This window comes from Arvicola amphibius, chromosome X, assembly GCF_903992535.2.
Source record: "Arvicola amphibius chromosome X, mArvAmp1.2, whole genome shotgun sequence".
NCBI lineage: Eukaryota > Metazoa > Chordata > Mammalia > Rodentia > Cricetidae > Arvicola > Arvicola amphibius.
In genome coordinates, this window is record NC_052065.1 from 10,046,819 (window position 1) to 10,063,015 (window position 16,197).

At 42.0% G+C, this 16,197-nt stretch overlaps 1 protein-coding gene across 7 annotated transcripts; it reads left to right on the plus strand.

Moving 5' to 3' along the window:
* Positions 1-444: 444 nt before the first annotated feature.
* On the plus strand, positions 445-15,725 carry Piga (phosphatidylinositol glycan anchor biosynthesis class A). 7 transcript variants are annotated; one of them, XM_038317285.2, is made up of 7 exons: positions 446-482; positions 1,970-2,110; positions 3,793-4,572; positions 9,006-9,138; positions 10,086-10,218; positions 10,364-10,570; positions 13,412-15,725. In XM_038317285.2, the coding sequence occupies exons 3-7, from the start codon at positions 3,855-3,857 to the stop codon at positions 13,676-13,678; spliced, it is 1,458 nt and encodes a 485-aa protein (XP_038173213.1). In that variant the 5' UTR covers positions 446-482; positions 1,970-2,110; positions 3,793-3,854; the 3' UTR covers positions 13,679-15,725. The 7 variants fall into 7 exon arrangements, with proteins under 7 accessions (XP_038173215.1, XP_038173213.1, XP_038173220.1 ...); XM_038317292.2 differs by having other exon boundaries at positions 3,793-3,873; XM_038317287.2 differs by lacking the exon at positions 1,970-2,110 and having other exon boundaries at positions 445-482.
* Positions 15,726-16,197: the final 472 nt, after the last annotated feature.

Consider the following 16,197-nt stretch of genomic DNA (forward strand, 5'->3'; position numbering starts at 1 on the left):
TGCTGTGGGTTCTTTTCCGTAACTGTGTACTTTTATTTATTGCATTTAGCAACCGTGTCAGAGTGCAGAGTGATAAGAACCAGCGTGATTGAGTAGGATAAGGTACTGATCATAAACCGCCCTGACCCTGATTTCCCCAGCCTTCCTCCAGCAAGTGTCTCTAACCGGAAGGAGGCGGAGAGAGACAGGGCTTCCTGAAAAGAGACGCTGTAACTAGGCAACTAGGGTACGTCCGCCCGGGACCTTCCGCAGCTCTTAGGAGACGTGCTCCAGCGCTCGCTGACGCTACACTCTGGCGCTGGAGAGTTGGGAATGACTGGGCGTCTCTCTTTCACGTGTATTCAGAACCTCTATGTGATTGGCTATCAAGGGGGCGCGGCGCTCGGGTCGCGGACGCTTCTGATTGGTGCTTTGGAACAGCGGGGCGGGATTCCGCTTACAGCCGCGGGAGGTCCGGACAGAGGCGGCCATGGGACTCGAGGGTAAGTGCGCGTCTTAGCTGTCCTTTGCAATGCTCTGCCGCGCTTTCGGACGAGCTTGTGCGGTTCTTGTAAGAGCGTGGCAGGCTGTGGAGGGGGATGAAGCCCACCCGGCCGGAGGCACCGAAGTCGGGTCCGAGGGTCTCCTGAGTTAAATGAGGTTGAGGGTTGAGAGCTGGAGCCGGTTCCTCGGCTGAGTTTAGTAGAGCAAGGAACTGGAACCTCAGGACTCTTTATGACTCCCTTTGGGTCTGCTCAGACCTTGCCTGATCTCGGAGAGGTGACTGATGGACCCGGCTGACCCTCTCTTTGGCTCTAGTGCACCCAACTTGCCTCTGAGGGAGTCATGCGGGGGCGCTGTCCTGGAACTGGATTGAAGTACGAATCTGATTCCTCAGCCCTGTCCGATCCCCCTCTAAGGCTCCTCAGGAGCTTCTGCTAATAAGGGAGTTCCCTGGCCATGATCGAGAATTTTGAGGTCTTCTTGACTTTGTCATTTGCGTTGGACAGACTGCTCAACTTGTAACGTTCGAGTGAGAATTCACCAGATTTTACAGCCTCCCGTAACCTATAGAAGCTAAGATTCAATGAGCATGCAATATGTTGAGCTTTTACACAGTAAAGATTTTAGGATAGCCTGCTGGCAGGCAGACTTCCAACAGAACATTGGAGGTCGATGACAGGCTTTCAGATAATTTCATTTGATTTATTACTTCTGTTTTCCTTATCATTCATTTCTTAAAGCTGAATTGGACTAAAGATTCTGATTTAGGTGACACACCGCAGTAGAACAGCGGTAGCTGCTTAAAAGTGTTAACGAGACTTTCCTTTCTTTCTGCAAACTTGATGTTTTCTTGCTGTCGTTATTTATTTATTGGTTGCAAGTTCGACCTTCTCTCTTTTCTTTTTCCAGTTTTATATGGCAGAGTACCCCCAGTAGTCCAGTCTCTGGAGCCCTTTAACCCTCTGCCACCCAACTCCATGCTCCTCCCTTGCCTCCCCACTCTGTGTTTCTGAGAGTATTTAGAAGCATAGATGAATTTGTTGGAGAAAACCAGCACAGATAGTTTGCAAGTGAGACCAGAAACTTGGCTTTTAGGACAGTAATTCTCCATTGAGTTCTTACAGCCTTATAGATCTAATATAAGGATTTTTACCATCTTAGATCTCCAAGGCTCTAGTGTTAAACGTGTAAGCATCTATAGAACTGAGTTTTGAATGAGCATTTTATATCAGCGTAGCTTTAGGAGACTCCCTAAAAGAAGCATTTCTGCCAGGTGTTGGTGGCACATACCTTTAATTCCAGCACTTGGGAGGCAGAGGCAGGCAGATCTCTGTGAGTTCAAGGCCAACCTGGTCTACAGAGCAAGTTCCAGGACAGCCAGAGATACATAGAGAAGCCCTGTCTCGAAAAACCAGAATTTAACAAAAGAAGAGGTAGGAAAGAACCCACACCAATAGCCCATGCCCAGTTCTGTGTTTCTTTCCAGAGTCTGCGCCGAAAGGAGGGCACTCGTGGAGGAAAGGCCTACATAACTAAAAGGGGCTCAGAAAAGAGAAGGGAGCAGTTTGAGTGTCAGCATTCTTGAATAAGGAAGGAGAAGCTGGATGGTCTGCAGCATGAGTTCCAGGTAACACTTGAAGAGAAATCTCTAGCTCCTGTTGTGTTTTAGTGGAAATCACAAAGCTAACCAGCGGAACACTATGGATGAACTGGATCGCTAGCCGAACTGTGCAGCAGCCATCGGGACATTTTCTGTGACGAGCCAGATGGCAAATATTTTAGGCTCTATGGGTCATATGATCTCTTTCAAAGCCACTCTGCATCATAGCATAGAAGTAGCCATTCACATAAATGAATGAGCAAGCCATGTTCCTGTAAATTTTTTTTATAAAAATAGACAGTGTACCAGTATAGTTAGGTTCAGAACCTAGCCTGTTTTAGTATTCTTTTCTGCCTCATAATAATCCAGAACAAAAGGTAACACTAGAAAGCAACAGTCTTTTTGCTATTTTGTATAATTCTGGAATCTGCTCCTAGTCTTAACTAGTGATACTCTTATGAGTCTTTTTAGGGGTTGCTGGGGTGGCTGCATTTAGCTAATGGTCTTCCTAGAGATTAGGCACAGGTCAGGACATAGAGATGGCTGGGCCCTTCCTCTCCATGTAGCCTGTAAGCACTGTCTCTCTTTATTGTCTCCCCCATGTCCTCCTTTTGTTTTAGGTTTTTTTTTTTTGGTTGTTTTCGAGACAGGGTTTCTCTGTGTAGCTCTGGTTGTCCTGGAACTCACTCTGTAGACCAGGCTGGCCTTGAAATCCAAGAGATCCACAAAATGCCTCTGCCTCCTGAGTGCTGGGATTAAAGGCGTGTGCCACCACGCCTGGCTTCCCCCAAGTCCTTCTAGCCCAATAGTTGTGTGACTTATGTGCTAACTACAGAAGTGAAAGCCTTCAGACCTTTTATATGCAGAGGTCAAAGATTTGTGTGTCACTTGTACCATGTCCTGTGACTTAAATAGTCCAAATGTAAGGGACATTCTGGGGTGCGGTGGTGCAAGCCTGTAATCCCAGCCCTCAGGAGGCAGAGGCTGGGGATATTAGAGTTCAAGGCCAGTGTGAGCTATATAGATAAAATCTGGTTTAAAAAAATATGGGTAGAGAGGATCACTAATGAAAAGCCAACCATATTGTGTTCCCTCTAACTTCTTTAAGCTTTAGAATTTGCATTAGAGAATTGATGCTTTATTTAGGTGTGTCAACTGGACACATATAGCATATAGAAAACTCTTTGTGTAGTGTTGGATATATAGCGACTTAATAAGTAGCAGCCGATAAAGTGATAAGAGGAGAGGGGGAACAATATGGATATATGCTTACTTATTGGAAAGAATTGGTTTGTTACTGTGGCAAACCATTATGTACTATGGCCTAACATTTAAAGTGTACCAGTTTCCAAGCCGGGCAGTGGTGGCACACAACTTTAATCCTAGCAATCAGGAGGCAGAGGCAGGCGGATCTCTGTGAGTTAGAGGCCAGCCTGGTCTACAAGAGCTAGTTCCAAGACAGGCACCAAAGCTATACAGAGAAATCCTGTCTCAACCCCAAAACGGGCCAGTTTCCTAGCTCAGTTAACACATTGCAGAATCTAGTTTTGTCATATAACATGTCCCCATGCTAAGCAAGTAAATGACCAATGAATAAATTTAGGGGGAAAACTTTAAAAAATTGCCTTAACATTAAAACTATTTCTTACAGGATTTGGAATAGAAAATGGGATGTGGCTTTGAGCTGATGTCCTGTTTTTATCTTTCAGGTGACCAAAGACACATTTCTTAACTGGCTTGTTTTGAGAACTCATGCCTGAACTACATCAGTATGGCCAATAGAAGACGAGGTGGGCATGGCCAGCCTCCCTCCGTGAAGCCATCCCGGGTTAGCCCCCGACGTCTTTCCACCAACAGGACCCGCACCCACAATATATGCATGGTGTCTGACTTTTTCTACCCAAACATGGGAGGTGTGGAAAGCCACATTTACCAGCTCTCTCAGTGCCTCATCGAGAGGGGGCACAAGGTCATAATTGTCACCCATGCGTACGGAAATCGAAAGGGCATCCGTTACCTCACCAACGGCCTCAAAGTTTATTACTTGCCACTCAGAGTCATGTACAACCAATCTACAGCCACGACTCTCTTTCACAGTCTGCCATTGCTCAGGTACATATTTGTTCGGGAGAGAGTTACCATAATCCATTCCCACAGTTCTTTTTCTGCCATGGCCCATGATGCTCTCTTCCACGCCAAGACAATGGGGCTTCAGACAGTCTTCACAGACCATTCCCTTTTTGGATTTGCTGATGTCAGCTCGGTGCTTACAAACAAGCTTCTAACTGTGTCTCTCTGTGACACAAACCACATCATTTGCGTCTCTTATACTAGTAAGGAAAACACTGTCCTAAGAGCAGCACTGAATCCTGAAATAGTGTCCGTCATTCCTAACGCTGTAGATCCTACTGACTTCACTCCAGAGCCATTTAGGAGGCATGATAGTTTAATAACTATTGTTGTTGTCAGCAGACTTGTTTACAGAAAAGGTAATGAAATAGTAGCTCTCTTTGCCTTGACGACTTTTTTTTTTTATTCCTTGTAGAAAACTGTTCAATACTTGTATATAATGATTGCTTGCCTTTTTATGTTGTGTGGTGGTTTTACACTGACTTGTAACTGTTGCAAGGGAAGGTCAGATATCAAGTTTATACATCTAATAAGAAAAATGTATAGAGTGGCTACGAATGCTGCCCCAACCCTTGATGTTGTAATGATTACTGAACAACAAGCAAAGCGTTTACCCGATGTCCTCTAATCAGATCTTCGTAAAAGTTCAGGCGCCCTGCATGGGTAGTCCGAACAGAATGTGCTCTGTGGCCTTTGCTTTTGGATTGCAGAAGTAATGGTTTATTAATTGCAGTTTTCCAAAGTTCACATAGCACATCTGTGACTGTTTTATTCAGAGATGGCCCTAATGACGGTTCCCATTGGCAAACTTCTTGTCTTTTGTACCGTGCTGTACACATTATTCAAAATCAGTAGGCCTTTCGGGCACTTGCTGTCCTGAGGCTTGCTGATTTTATCTGGTCATCTGCAAGGCATTGATATAGAGAGTCAAGTGATGAAGGAGTAGGTGGCCCAGGGTCAGAAACTGGCTCATTGCTGATCAAAGATAGGTCACTTGATAGTTCTGCGGCCCTTTTTATTTGTTTGGGTCACAACAGGAACTTAGTGATGGATCAGAGATAACTCTTATAAAGATCTTTGCTTAGATTATCCTCCACCTCCATCTTCTGTTATCTCTCAGGAGTATTGTGTTCTTGCTGCTGGTTTTCCAATTTCTGTGGCACTAATGGTCCCATGTAGCATTTGTGTTTATTACACATACGAAGCAACCTGCTTTTTAACCTGGAAACCGTCTCTTGGTGCTTTGTGAAAAGCTGTCCAATAGTCAGAAATACCATTGAAGGCTTGCGGGGCAGGGAGTCAGTAACAAATGCTACATGCTCTCCTTAACTATTTGAATTTGAAACGTTTGCACACGGGCTGAATTGTAGGGAGCTTGGTTGAGAGCTCTAGGACTCGAGAATGAGCTGAGCTCACTGCTTCCTGCTGCGCTGGTTTGCGCAGTTGCTTTCACAGGGCCAACCATTGCTACTCTGGGTTTCCTTTAAAGGAGGGGACCACAATGTTTGAAACCATGAGCTGGAGTAAAAAAAAATTATTTTTTCAGTTTTACTCTCCAGTTTAGGTCACCTCTCATCTGACAAGGACTGCCTTTTTTTGGCATTCATTTATTTGGCTCTTTCAAACTATTTAGCCTTTGTAGAAACATGTCAGCTTATGTGATAGATACTTAATTAGATTATTCAACACAGTCGCAAGGAAAATGGGCACAAGATGAATCTGGAGAAATGCCAACAGGCTATGTTCTGTCATGTAGCAGTGTATTTGGGAGCTGGCAGTGGTCAGTATAGGTGATGATTGTCATACTTCTGAACAACGCCCTTAAGTTAGAAAACTTGGACTCAGTTGCATTCTCTGGGATAAAGGAAATCATGTCTTGCTGTTTAATCAAGATGATATTAATGGAATTCTGTATTCTGTACCCTTTCTGGGATACTGGTGATGTATATATTATAACTTTAAAACTTTGCCCCAATTTTTTTTTAATCAGATAGCTTACCTTGCTGAGATAGATGAGAAGGTATGACGGTGCGTGTGATTGAAGATCTCCACAACTACTCATACAAAGGTTAAACGTGTTACTTTATCTCATTAATGTGGTAGTTTAACCATCAGAACTAGCAAGAATGGAGTCAAAATATGGTCTTTCCTGTTTTCAATTCAGTAATTCAACAGATAAACTGAACTGTCATCATAGGCCAGGCACCTGCAAAATGTAACGTGAAGAGCAAAGGCCATGTCCCTAACTCACATGTGAGTAGTTATAATAAGATCCATTCCTTCCTAATACTGTAATTCCCAGATTTCTAAGGCCCATTGAAGTAGATTAAGAGGATAAAGCCATGTTCTCCTTGCCCAGCTTTTGTGGAGAAAAGGCTGGCTTCTGAGCCTTCTTCCATCTAGTCAGGGTTTCCCACCATTCTCTGTGTAGGCACCTCCAGCTGCTTGCTGCAGTGGTAAAGACAACATTTGTATTCTGCAGTCGATAGCCTGTCCATGGTACAGTACCCCACTTACCCCAACAACTGTAGGGTAGATGTTACCTGCACGTAACAGACAAAACAGTTCTCAGAGAGGGTAAGTAACTCACCCAAGGTAACGCAGTAAGTAACAGATCACAAATGCATCTAGCTCTTGAGTCAAGGTCTGCCTGTGCCCCTCCCCTCAGTCTGGCCAGTGTTATGCTGGATCAGATCTGAACATTCTTAAAACATGGTTGGACTGTGCTTTAAAGTCAGTTTTAATCAGAGGGGGTTTTGGGGTCTATTTTGTGTGAATGTGGTGACTGGTGGTCATTTTGTGTGTTGTGGTTTGTGTTGGAGTCCTCTTAGACTCTAGCCAGAGTAAGCTTGTTGCTTTTTGGTTGTTTGTTTTATAGTGAGGAGGGGAAAACCTGCTTTATTCCTAGAGTACTATAATACAGCATTGATTGTGCTGACTGACTCCGTTGCGTATAAGGTTGTTTTTTTTTTTTAAATCAGGATTAAATGACCGTGTACATTTGAAGTAGATAGTGAATATAGCCTGTTCAGTAAATGTCGCCATTGTCTACAGCTGTGATGATTGCTCCCTTCTTTTTTTGTATGAAGAATGGGCACTTAATATTTTCTTTTAAAGGCAGGAAAAGGAGAAAGCGTAGGAAGCCAAGTGTTAAGTGGTACTGAGGCATTTCCTGGCTCTCCAGCAGTTCAGCTGATGGGTGTAGACTGGAAACAAGGATGCTAATGGGAAGCCTTCATCACCCAGGAAACCTACAACTGAATTGATTTTTGGTGTACATAGTCATTTTGAAAAACCTGTTGCTGATTGCACAAAGTGGCTAAATGCTGAGTCGCTTCCAGAGACATGGGCAACTTCAGAACCTCACAATAGCCAAAGCAAAATTTCGTATTAAGGAAAGAATCTGTGGGGGAAATGATTTTGTTGTGGTTTATCTTGTCAGGTAGAAGCTTAGAGCAGAAAATGTCCCAAAAGAAGTCAGATACGTGGAGCGAGTATTTTTTTATCTATATGTTCAGTATCTCAAAGTAAAGACTAAAGGGATTTCCTTTGTCTTTTGAAATTCACTTCTTTGGATCCCTTATGAATCCGGGCCATTCTGAGGGTGCAAAGTGAGACTGCATGTGTAGTGCCCGAGTGTTTGCCAGGGTCACATGGCTGGGCAATGACAAACCACACCCGCCATCTGATTGTTCCTTTTAGTTGGATCAAAAGAACACTGAATGAGAATCCATAGGGATTCATCATTATCCACATAATTCATGCAATATGAAAGAAGGTGTGGGTTTGTAATCTATAAAGAAAAGAAAATCCACGTGAACCTGTATTTTCCCATCACGCGTTATAATCGGTCTGTCTATTTTGAGGAAGATTGATGGGAAAAATGGACTTTGTGTGCATATGCAAATTTATGTGTATGCATTTTTTAATTGAATAAACTCGGCTCAATAGATTATTTCATGTTTACTTTTGAACATATGGTTTGTAATTGTCGATGAACCAAGTTCCTAAGTAGTGTCAGCATTACTGTGGCTTTAGCTAGCTACTCTTTATACCAGTAGGCTGTGCCTTTTTCTATTGCATTATATCTCCTGAGATTATGCTTACATATGAGATGAAAACCATTTCTTTTTTTTTTTTAAAAAAAAAGGAAGCTATAGCCTTAGGTCTCTGAACTATAATGATCTTACAGCCGAGGGGATTACATTCTGAAATCCCCTGTGCAAACTGCAGTCTGAACAGCGTGAAAGCAGTAGCTAAGACTATTGCTTAGCCCTTTCCTGCTGCAAGAAGTGGAGTCATAGACCTGTTGATTTTTTATAGCTGGAGACTTTGGACTTATATATATGTCTCTGCATCTACTAGGGCATGATTATAGGGTGGACTGGTCTTAAAAAACCAAAGCTGGAGCGAGACCTAGATTTCTAGTCAGCTGTGTGCTCTGGAGATAGCTAACAAGCGTTAGCTATCTCCGTCACCATTTCCAGGTAGGCGGTATGAACAAGTGAGTGTCTTAAAGACTACAAAGTTGAAGCAGGATTGCTCATGACTTGGGTATGTGGCAGTAGCAACGCTTGTCCGTACCTGTATCTTCGGGTGTTGTAACTCTTGGGAACCAATGGCAGTTGGTACATGACTCCCCACTTCTGGGAAAAGGTTAAGAGGCTTGGTATGTCTATTTTAAGGAGGCTAGCTATAGTTGATTCTTAAGACGAGTGGATTCTCAGGGACTCTGGTGAGTTTTTTAAGTGTTAAATATTAATATTTCCGATATTTAACTTTATGATTTCAGGGACTGATTTGCTTAGTGGTATAATCCCTGAACTCTGTCAGAAATACCAAGAATTAAACTTCCTAATTGGAGGAGAGGGGCCAAAGCGAATCATTTTGGAAGAAGTACGGGAAAGATACCAACTACATGACAGGTATTAACGGCTCCCAAGGCATTGTGGTGTGAAAATGGCAGTTGTTTATGTTTGCTTTTGACCACATGCCTGACTTAGCTGTGCTCCTGCTTCTGTTTAGAAGGGGCATGCAAATAGAAGGCATGTTGGTTTCTTGTGTGAATTTCTACCAAATAAGAAAGCTTACAGAATACACAGCTTTTGTCCGTTAGCTGAATATTGACTTGGGTTCAGGTGTTGGAGGCACGGGGTTGGGGGAGAACCTTGGCTGGAAATGGTTGCAGGTTTCCAAGCCATCTTATGTTATGATTTACGTGTCATGATCTAGTCATGTAAATCGCTGTACATATATTGGTTCGAACATATCCTTTCCTCCATAATTTCTTTAACATACAATGCATGTTATATGAAGTGCTGATTTTTAAAAGGTTTTTCCCCACTTAGAAATGACACTTTTTAACATTTACTTATGATTATGTTATCATAATCATAATATATTATATATATATAATATATCATAATAATATATAATATATAATATATCATAACATAATATATTATGTTATGATTATGTTAGCTAGGTGTAGTGGTTCATGCCTTTAATCCCAGTACTTGGGAGGAAGAGGCAGAGGCAGGCGGATCTCTGTGAGTTTGAGGCTAGCCTGGTCTACGGAATGAGTTCCAGGACAGCCAGACCTACATAGTAAGACCCTGTCTTAAAAAATATAATATTCATTAAGCACAAACTAGTTTTGGAAAAGATGAAATTGCATTGTATGAGCTGTAACCCAATAGGTTTCTAAAGTTGTTTCTATTATGTTGGGGTTTATATCTTTTGAGGTAGGAAGCATTAGTATCAATAAGAGTAATACAGATGACAAACTTGGCTTAGAAATTAAATTTCTTTTGCATCATGACTTTTTAATTTTTTTACACCTTTTTTTTCTTCCTCTCATTACAAAATTTAGGGTGCAACTTTTGGGCGCTTTAGAACACAAGGAAGTTAGAAATGTCTTAGTTCAAGGACATATTTTTCTTAACACCTCCCTCACTGAAGCCTTCTGCATGGCGATCGTGGAAGCCGCCAGTTGTGGTCTGCAGGTAAAACACTCTAAGGGCTTCTCTTGTGGGATTCGTGGGATTCGGTATTTGTAGTACATGGCAAATTAATATCATTTAGCTTGATCTTTTGCTTTTCCTGAGAAATGGTCCCAGTGCATCCCGTGCTCTCTCTGGTCTTTTTAAGGTTGTCAGCACGAAGGTTGGTGGCATTCCTGAAGTCCTTCCGGAAAATCTTATTATTTTATGTGAGCCTTCAGTAAAATCTCTGTGTGAAGGCCTGGAAAAAGCTATTTTCCAAGTGAAGTCGGGAACGTTGCCAACTCCAGAAAATATCCACAATGTAGTAAAGGCTTTCTACACCTGGCGGAATGTGGCAGAGCGAACTGAGAAGGTGTGTCACGTGTCGGTAAAAGATTGTGCCAGTTCCTCCATGTTTGCATGTACCTTTGCTCTCTCTCCTGAACAGGCTTGCCCCTTGAGTTTTGGTTTAAGGGCATGAGCCCTTCGAAAAGGAAAGAAGTAATTATTTCTGCATCAGGTTTGGTGCACACGCTTGGCTGATTTTCTACAGAAATCACTGCCCCGGCCTCTGACAATAGGAACAACACAGTCTAGTCTCATTAAACTCCCTAAAGAAGTCACAAAAGTTTCTAGATTCTCTTTGTGTTGGGGCTGTTTCTAATTCTGCAGCATGTAGGGCCTATTGCTAGCAAATGATTGCAGTACCTGCTCTAAATTATGAATGTTGAGTCAGAATACTTCCCAGAACTCTTGGAACTCTTTTCCTGATGACTGATATGCCAAGGCCACAAAGGAGTGTCATAACTTTAGGTTGATTGACACTATATTAGAATTCAAAATATATGTGAAATTAAAGACACCAATGAGAAAAGAGCCACAGGAACTTTCCAAAAAGACATATTCCGTATTGACAGATCCTTCAAAAGGGCAATTGTGGGAAACGCTGTGGTATTTATTCTGCTTGGTGTCGTCTGTTAGGCCCCCCTTGCGTCTATTTCTGCCTCATTCCTCAGGTTACCGCTTGCCAAGCTGAGGAAAACACCTTGCTTTCTTCGTATGTAGAGATCCTGTACCAGGCGGGCGGTGGTGGTGCTTGTCCTCAGGCCCAGTACTTGGAAGGCAGAGGCAGGTGAATCTCTGTGAGTGTGAGGCCAGTCTGATCTACAGAGCTAGATCTAGGACAGCCAAAACTACACAGAGAAACCCTTTCTTGAAAGAAAAGAAAGAAAAAGCAGACCAGTAAATCCTGTAACAGGAAGACAGTTGAGCAGCATGGCAAGGCTATAAGTTTCGAGTCGGGGATTTATGGTTTGGGTGTTAAATACAGGGAGCAGTAGATGTCCGACCTGGAGAATCTTTCTTGGTTTGAGATACAAGTTCTCGTTTATGAGATCAATCTCTAAAAGTAGACATATACTATATGTTTTATTGATATAAAAGATGTTGGAAACAGACATAACTTTGACTGAAGAGGTATATCAACTTAGGGAAATAAGCACCTTTTTTCGGGAAGTTGGACTGAGTGCCAGTTGCCCGTGGGGGTGCATAATCAGAATCATGTGGACGGCTTCTTCAGACTGCTTACTCATTCTTGTGTCCACTTACCGCCCCAACCACACCTTAAATTCTGACTTGTTCCTTGTGGAACAGAAATGCAGTTTGGATTATGGTTGGCAGGACTATTTGGCCAGACAGGTTTTTTTGGTGATCTTGGACTCCACCCTGATTTGAAATCATAGCTCTGTAAATTGTGATTTGACTTTGTCATCATGCAAACCTCCAAAGTCTGAGCTGAGTAAGCCAAACTCAAGGCAGAATTGCAATGGTGATTTATCAGCCTGTGTTAAAGGTGCTAAGCATTTTTGTAATGGTATTTTTTCTTACAGTTTTGCTTTGAGATAATAGTAAAACATCATGTATGCTTTCTTTTATATTTCTACTAATTTGTGGTACAAAAATATTCGAAAAAAAGAAAGAAAAGGGGGCAAAAAAGAAAAAGAAAAAAAATCCAGTCGGGCATGGTGATTTACACTTGGGGTCTGAGGCAGGAGGATGACCATGAGTTCCAGGCCAACCTGGGCAGAACAGTGAGTTTCAGGATAGTTCTGTGCTATACTATCTCAAAAATACAGACAAACAGAAAAAGGTAAATCCTTATTTAAAATAGTTCTTTTCATAGTTGTAAATTGTTTATTACTTAGGATAATAAATTAATTGACCTCAAGTGAAGATGGACAAAAAAGTTATTTTGTCTTTTACCTCACAGACATTTTGATCCTTTTCGACTCCTTTTAATTTGACTGGGTTGCTTAGAACATTGATTAAAAAGTAATTTGGAAAGTTGGGCATGGTGGTAGACACCTCTGAGCCCAGCATTCTGGAGGTAGTAACAAAATGAGCGCTTCAGGACTGTCCTCAGCCACCTACTGAATTTGAGGCCAGTCTGTGCTGCACAAAATTCTGTCTCCAAAAGAAGTTAGAGTTCCTGTTAATAAGGAACACTTTTACTTTTATTTTTTAGTTACCATCCATTGGCCTCAGTCCCTCAACATCATTCTGATTAAAGTGTTTGTATTTAAATTGTCCCCAGGGTAGAAGAGCTAGCTGAACAGGCAGCAAGCCTTCGAAGGCCACCCATTGTGACTTTCTCCAGTTTCCAGGGAGACAAAGTTTGCATGTCTAAGGTTTTCAGGAGGCGGGATGAGCAGCGTTTTACTGAGCAAGCACCAACCCCCAGTTCTTAGCGCAGTCCTCTTGGTTCTCCTTAGCATTGTTTTTACTGACTCTGCCGCTCAGCATCTGCCCCATCTTCTCCCTGCTTTACTTGCAGTGTAGAAGGCCTTTCTCTGTAGAGTCTCCATCCATCCTCAGTACAGTGCTGTGATTGTGTGTGCCGCCTGCTAGGCATTAGTGAGCACTCTCTTCACCCTGTGAGGCATTGGCCCAACTCAACAGTATGCCTGCCTGCTGAAACCGTCTTCTGACCTTATAGGACTTATGGTATTCCGGAGTCAGCTGACTGCTCTCGGTGTTACTCGGTGTTTAGCCCAGAATTAAGTCAGTGGCGAGCACAGTGAAAAGTGACAGCAAGCATGGGTGATTCTCTCAACGTGTGTTTGCCAGATGCTCCTGGTCATTGTGGGTCATGGATCACCCTTTGTTACAGGCATGTGGTGGCTCAGAGTGCTCATTGTCACCTTCTCTCTTCTAGGTATATGAGCGTGTGTCGAAGGAAACTGTGTTGCCAATGCACAAGAGATTGAACAGGCTCATCTCTCATTGTGGCCCAGTGACAGGCTACATTTTTGCTTTGCTGGCAGTGTTCAGCTATCTCTTCCTCATTTTCCTGCAATGGATGACTCCAGACTCTATCATTGATGTTGCGGTAGATGCTACTGGGCCAAGGGGAGCCTGGGTGTATCAATGTCCTTGTGATGAGAAAGGAGATGGGAATGATAAGGTATCCAAAAGCAGGTAGAAGCAGGCCCAAGTCCACACGTCTTAGCCTCTCGCAATACTCCTGTTAGCATTTGAAAATTACCTTGCTCTTTTGTTTTTTTGGGTTTCAGAGTTGGTTTAGTAAATTATGCTACCTCTGTATCATTCACTATTTTTGTTTTCTGAAGAAAGGTAAACACTTATGCAATTCCTGAGTGTGGAAACTCCTTGCACTTCTTAAAATTTGGGGGGGGGGGAGAATGGTTTAACCACTCAGGCATGACATTTTTCAGATTACTGAGATCCCTCTAGCAGAGATGTTTTAACATTATATTTTGGGAGCCTTGGGTGCTGAAAGGCCAAATGTTTCTGGATCTTTCTTGGCCAGTTTTAAACATTATACCATTAGTTCACATTTACCAGATGTTTACAAGCTTTCTTTAGGGAGGTACAACAGTTGTGTGAGCTGTTTTAAGTCCAGTTCATGTAGCCTTCATTGAGCATTGAAGTCATGTTCTTAGACACCTACTGGGTCCACTCAAGGGTTACATGTAATCCGATTTCTTGAGCGTCAGACCACTGATTGGTTGCCAGCATGTTTGTGTACGTGCTACGTATGAACGTTGAGCTAGATGGTTGCTGAGACTAAGGACTAGTGAACCCGAAGTGGTGAACCAGCAGACATACCGAAATGCTCAAGCTACTGGACTTCAGGAGATCATCACTGGCGTGCTCCAAGTACCTCTCTGAACCGGCTTTATGCATTCTCTTAGGAAGAGCCCTTGTCCGTGTGTGTGTGTGTGTGTGTGTGTGTGTGTATTTGTATGTGTATTGTGTGTGTATGTATTTGTGAATGTGTGTATGCATGTGTGTGCATGTGAAGAAATGTTGATTTCTAAGTTCTACGGACCGATACCACTGTTGACCCTAGTACGGGCCCATCCTCTGCTTTTGTAGTGCCCAGTTTAGTCCCCGGAAACACCTTTGTGGTTTCTGAGCAGAACAGAAGAGGTGTACCATCTCAAAACCAGCTGCTATCCAGTCTTCTGTATGGAAGTCCCTCCCTGTCGCTGTGGCCTAGCTGATTTCTGATGAGTGTTGCCAGGGTACAGAGAGGTTTTCCTCCAGAATGGTTTATTTATAGAGTAAAAAGTCTGCAAGGTGTCAGAGAACGCAGTCCCTTGTGGAATTTCTCAGTCATAGTCACGGCCATCTAGAGCCATGGGTTGTTGAGTCCCAAATTACCTATGATAATGTACTATTAATCCTTTGAACTCTTTTGCATGGGTTTTTGTGGGAAAAGGACGAAAGAAAAGCAGCAAGGCGCTTGTGGGCATTCGATTCTGTCAGTATTGTGATTCTGTACAGGATTTTTAAAATTTCATTTGCAAACCTTTTTAAAGAGTATCTTAACATGCCTATTACCTGGTTGCCATGAATATAAAAGAGATATATTTGTGTTTTGTTTATATGAGAACACAAATGCTAGAGAGTACTTTTTAAAATGCGGAAGTTACGGCAGGGCTTCTTTTATTGGAGATAAATGACCTGGTCCAAACTGTTGAGTCTTACTCAAATTTCAATGCATTGAGACAGGTGTACGGATAGTAAACAGTGCCAATATTCATGGTAGCCTGAGACATGTTAACTCTTGGCTTTATTTATTCTATACTACTATTTCTTTTATGTTTGCTTCTAGTTTTTGCCAAAATTATCATGGAATGCTTTGATTGTTCTTTATTTAAGATAAAAATAGAATTGAAAATTAATTTGTTCTTATACGTAAATATGTAATTTATGAGTTAAAATTGTTTTCCTCTTTCTGAACAAGTGAAAATAAACTTATTTGTCAGCCAGAAATGACTTTCAGGCTTCCTGGATACCTTCATTGTAATGATCAGTGTTGCACTACTCAGCGTGGAAACCCTGTTCCACACTGCTACTCAGAATTATTGAAAAAGGAAATTAACATGGATGAGGAATTTGTTGAAAAGACTCTGTATTATTTTGATGTTGCAGTCACACACATGAAACTCGTCTATTAAAACATGCTCATATCCGATAATAAAGACAAGAATGATCTTTTAGTGGTTTTCTCAGTTTGTCTTATTTTGCGACCAGGATGTTATTTATGGAACACCCTCTCCTCCCGTTTTCTAAGTAGAGCTAATGTGTTGCTTGGTCTCAGTAAAACAGGAAGTGTCCTTTGTCTGATGCACCACTCTGTCATCTTTTATTTCTAGAATATATGCTCTTTTGTATTCTTGAGATAGAAAGTTCAATTGTACCTTTGTTTCCTGATTCCAATAAGCCCTTGTTTTTCACTGTCAGTTGTCCCAGAAGGCAAATGAATACATCCACACACTATTGTGTGTGAACTACGTAATTATACTTTGTATGTTGCCAACTGTTTTAAGAGAAATTTGAATTTGACTTTATTTAAAAGAGCTTATTGTTCCCCAACAATAAGTAGTGGTAAGCAATTATTAATGCTTAGATTTGTCTCACAAAGGAAGGTGGCTTGATCTCCTTTTAAAGTTTTTTTTTTTTAATTTTAAA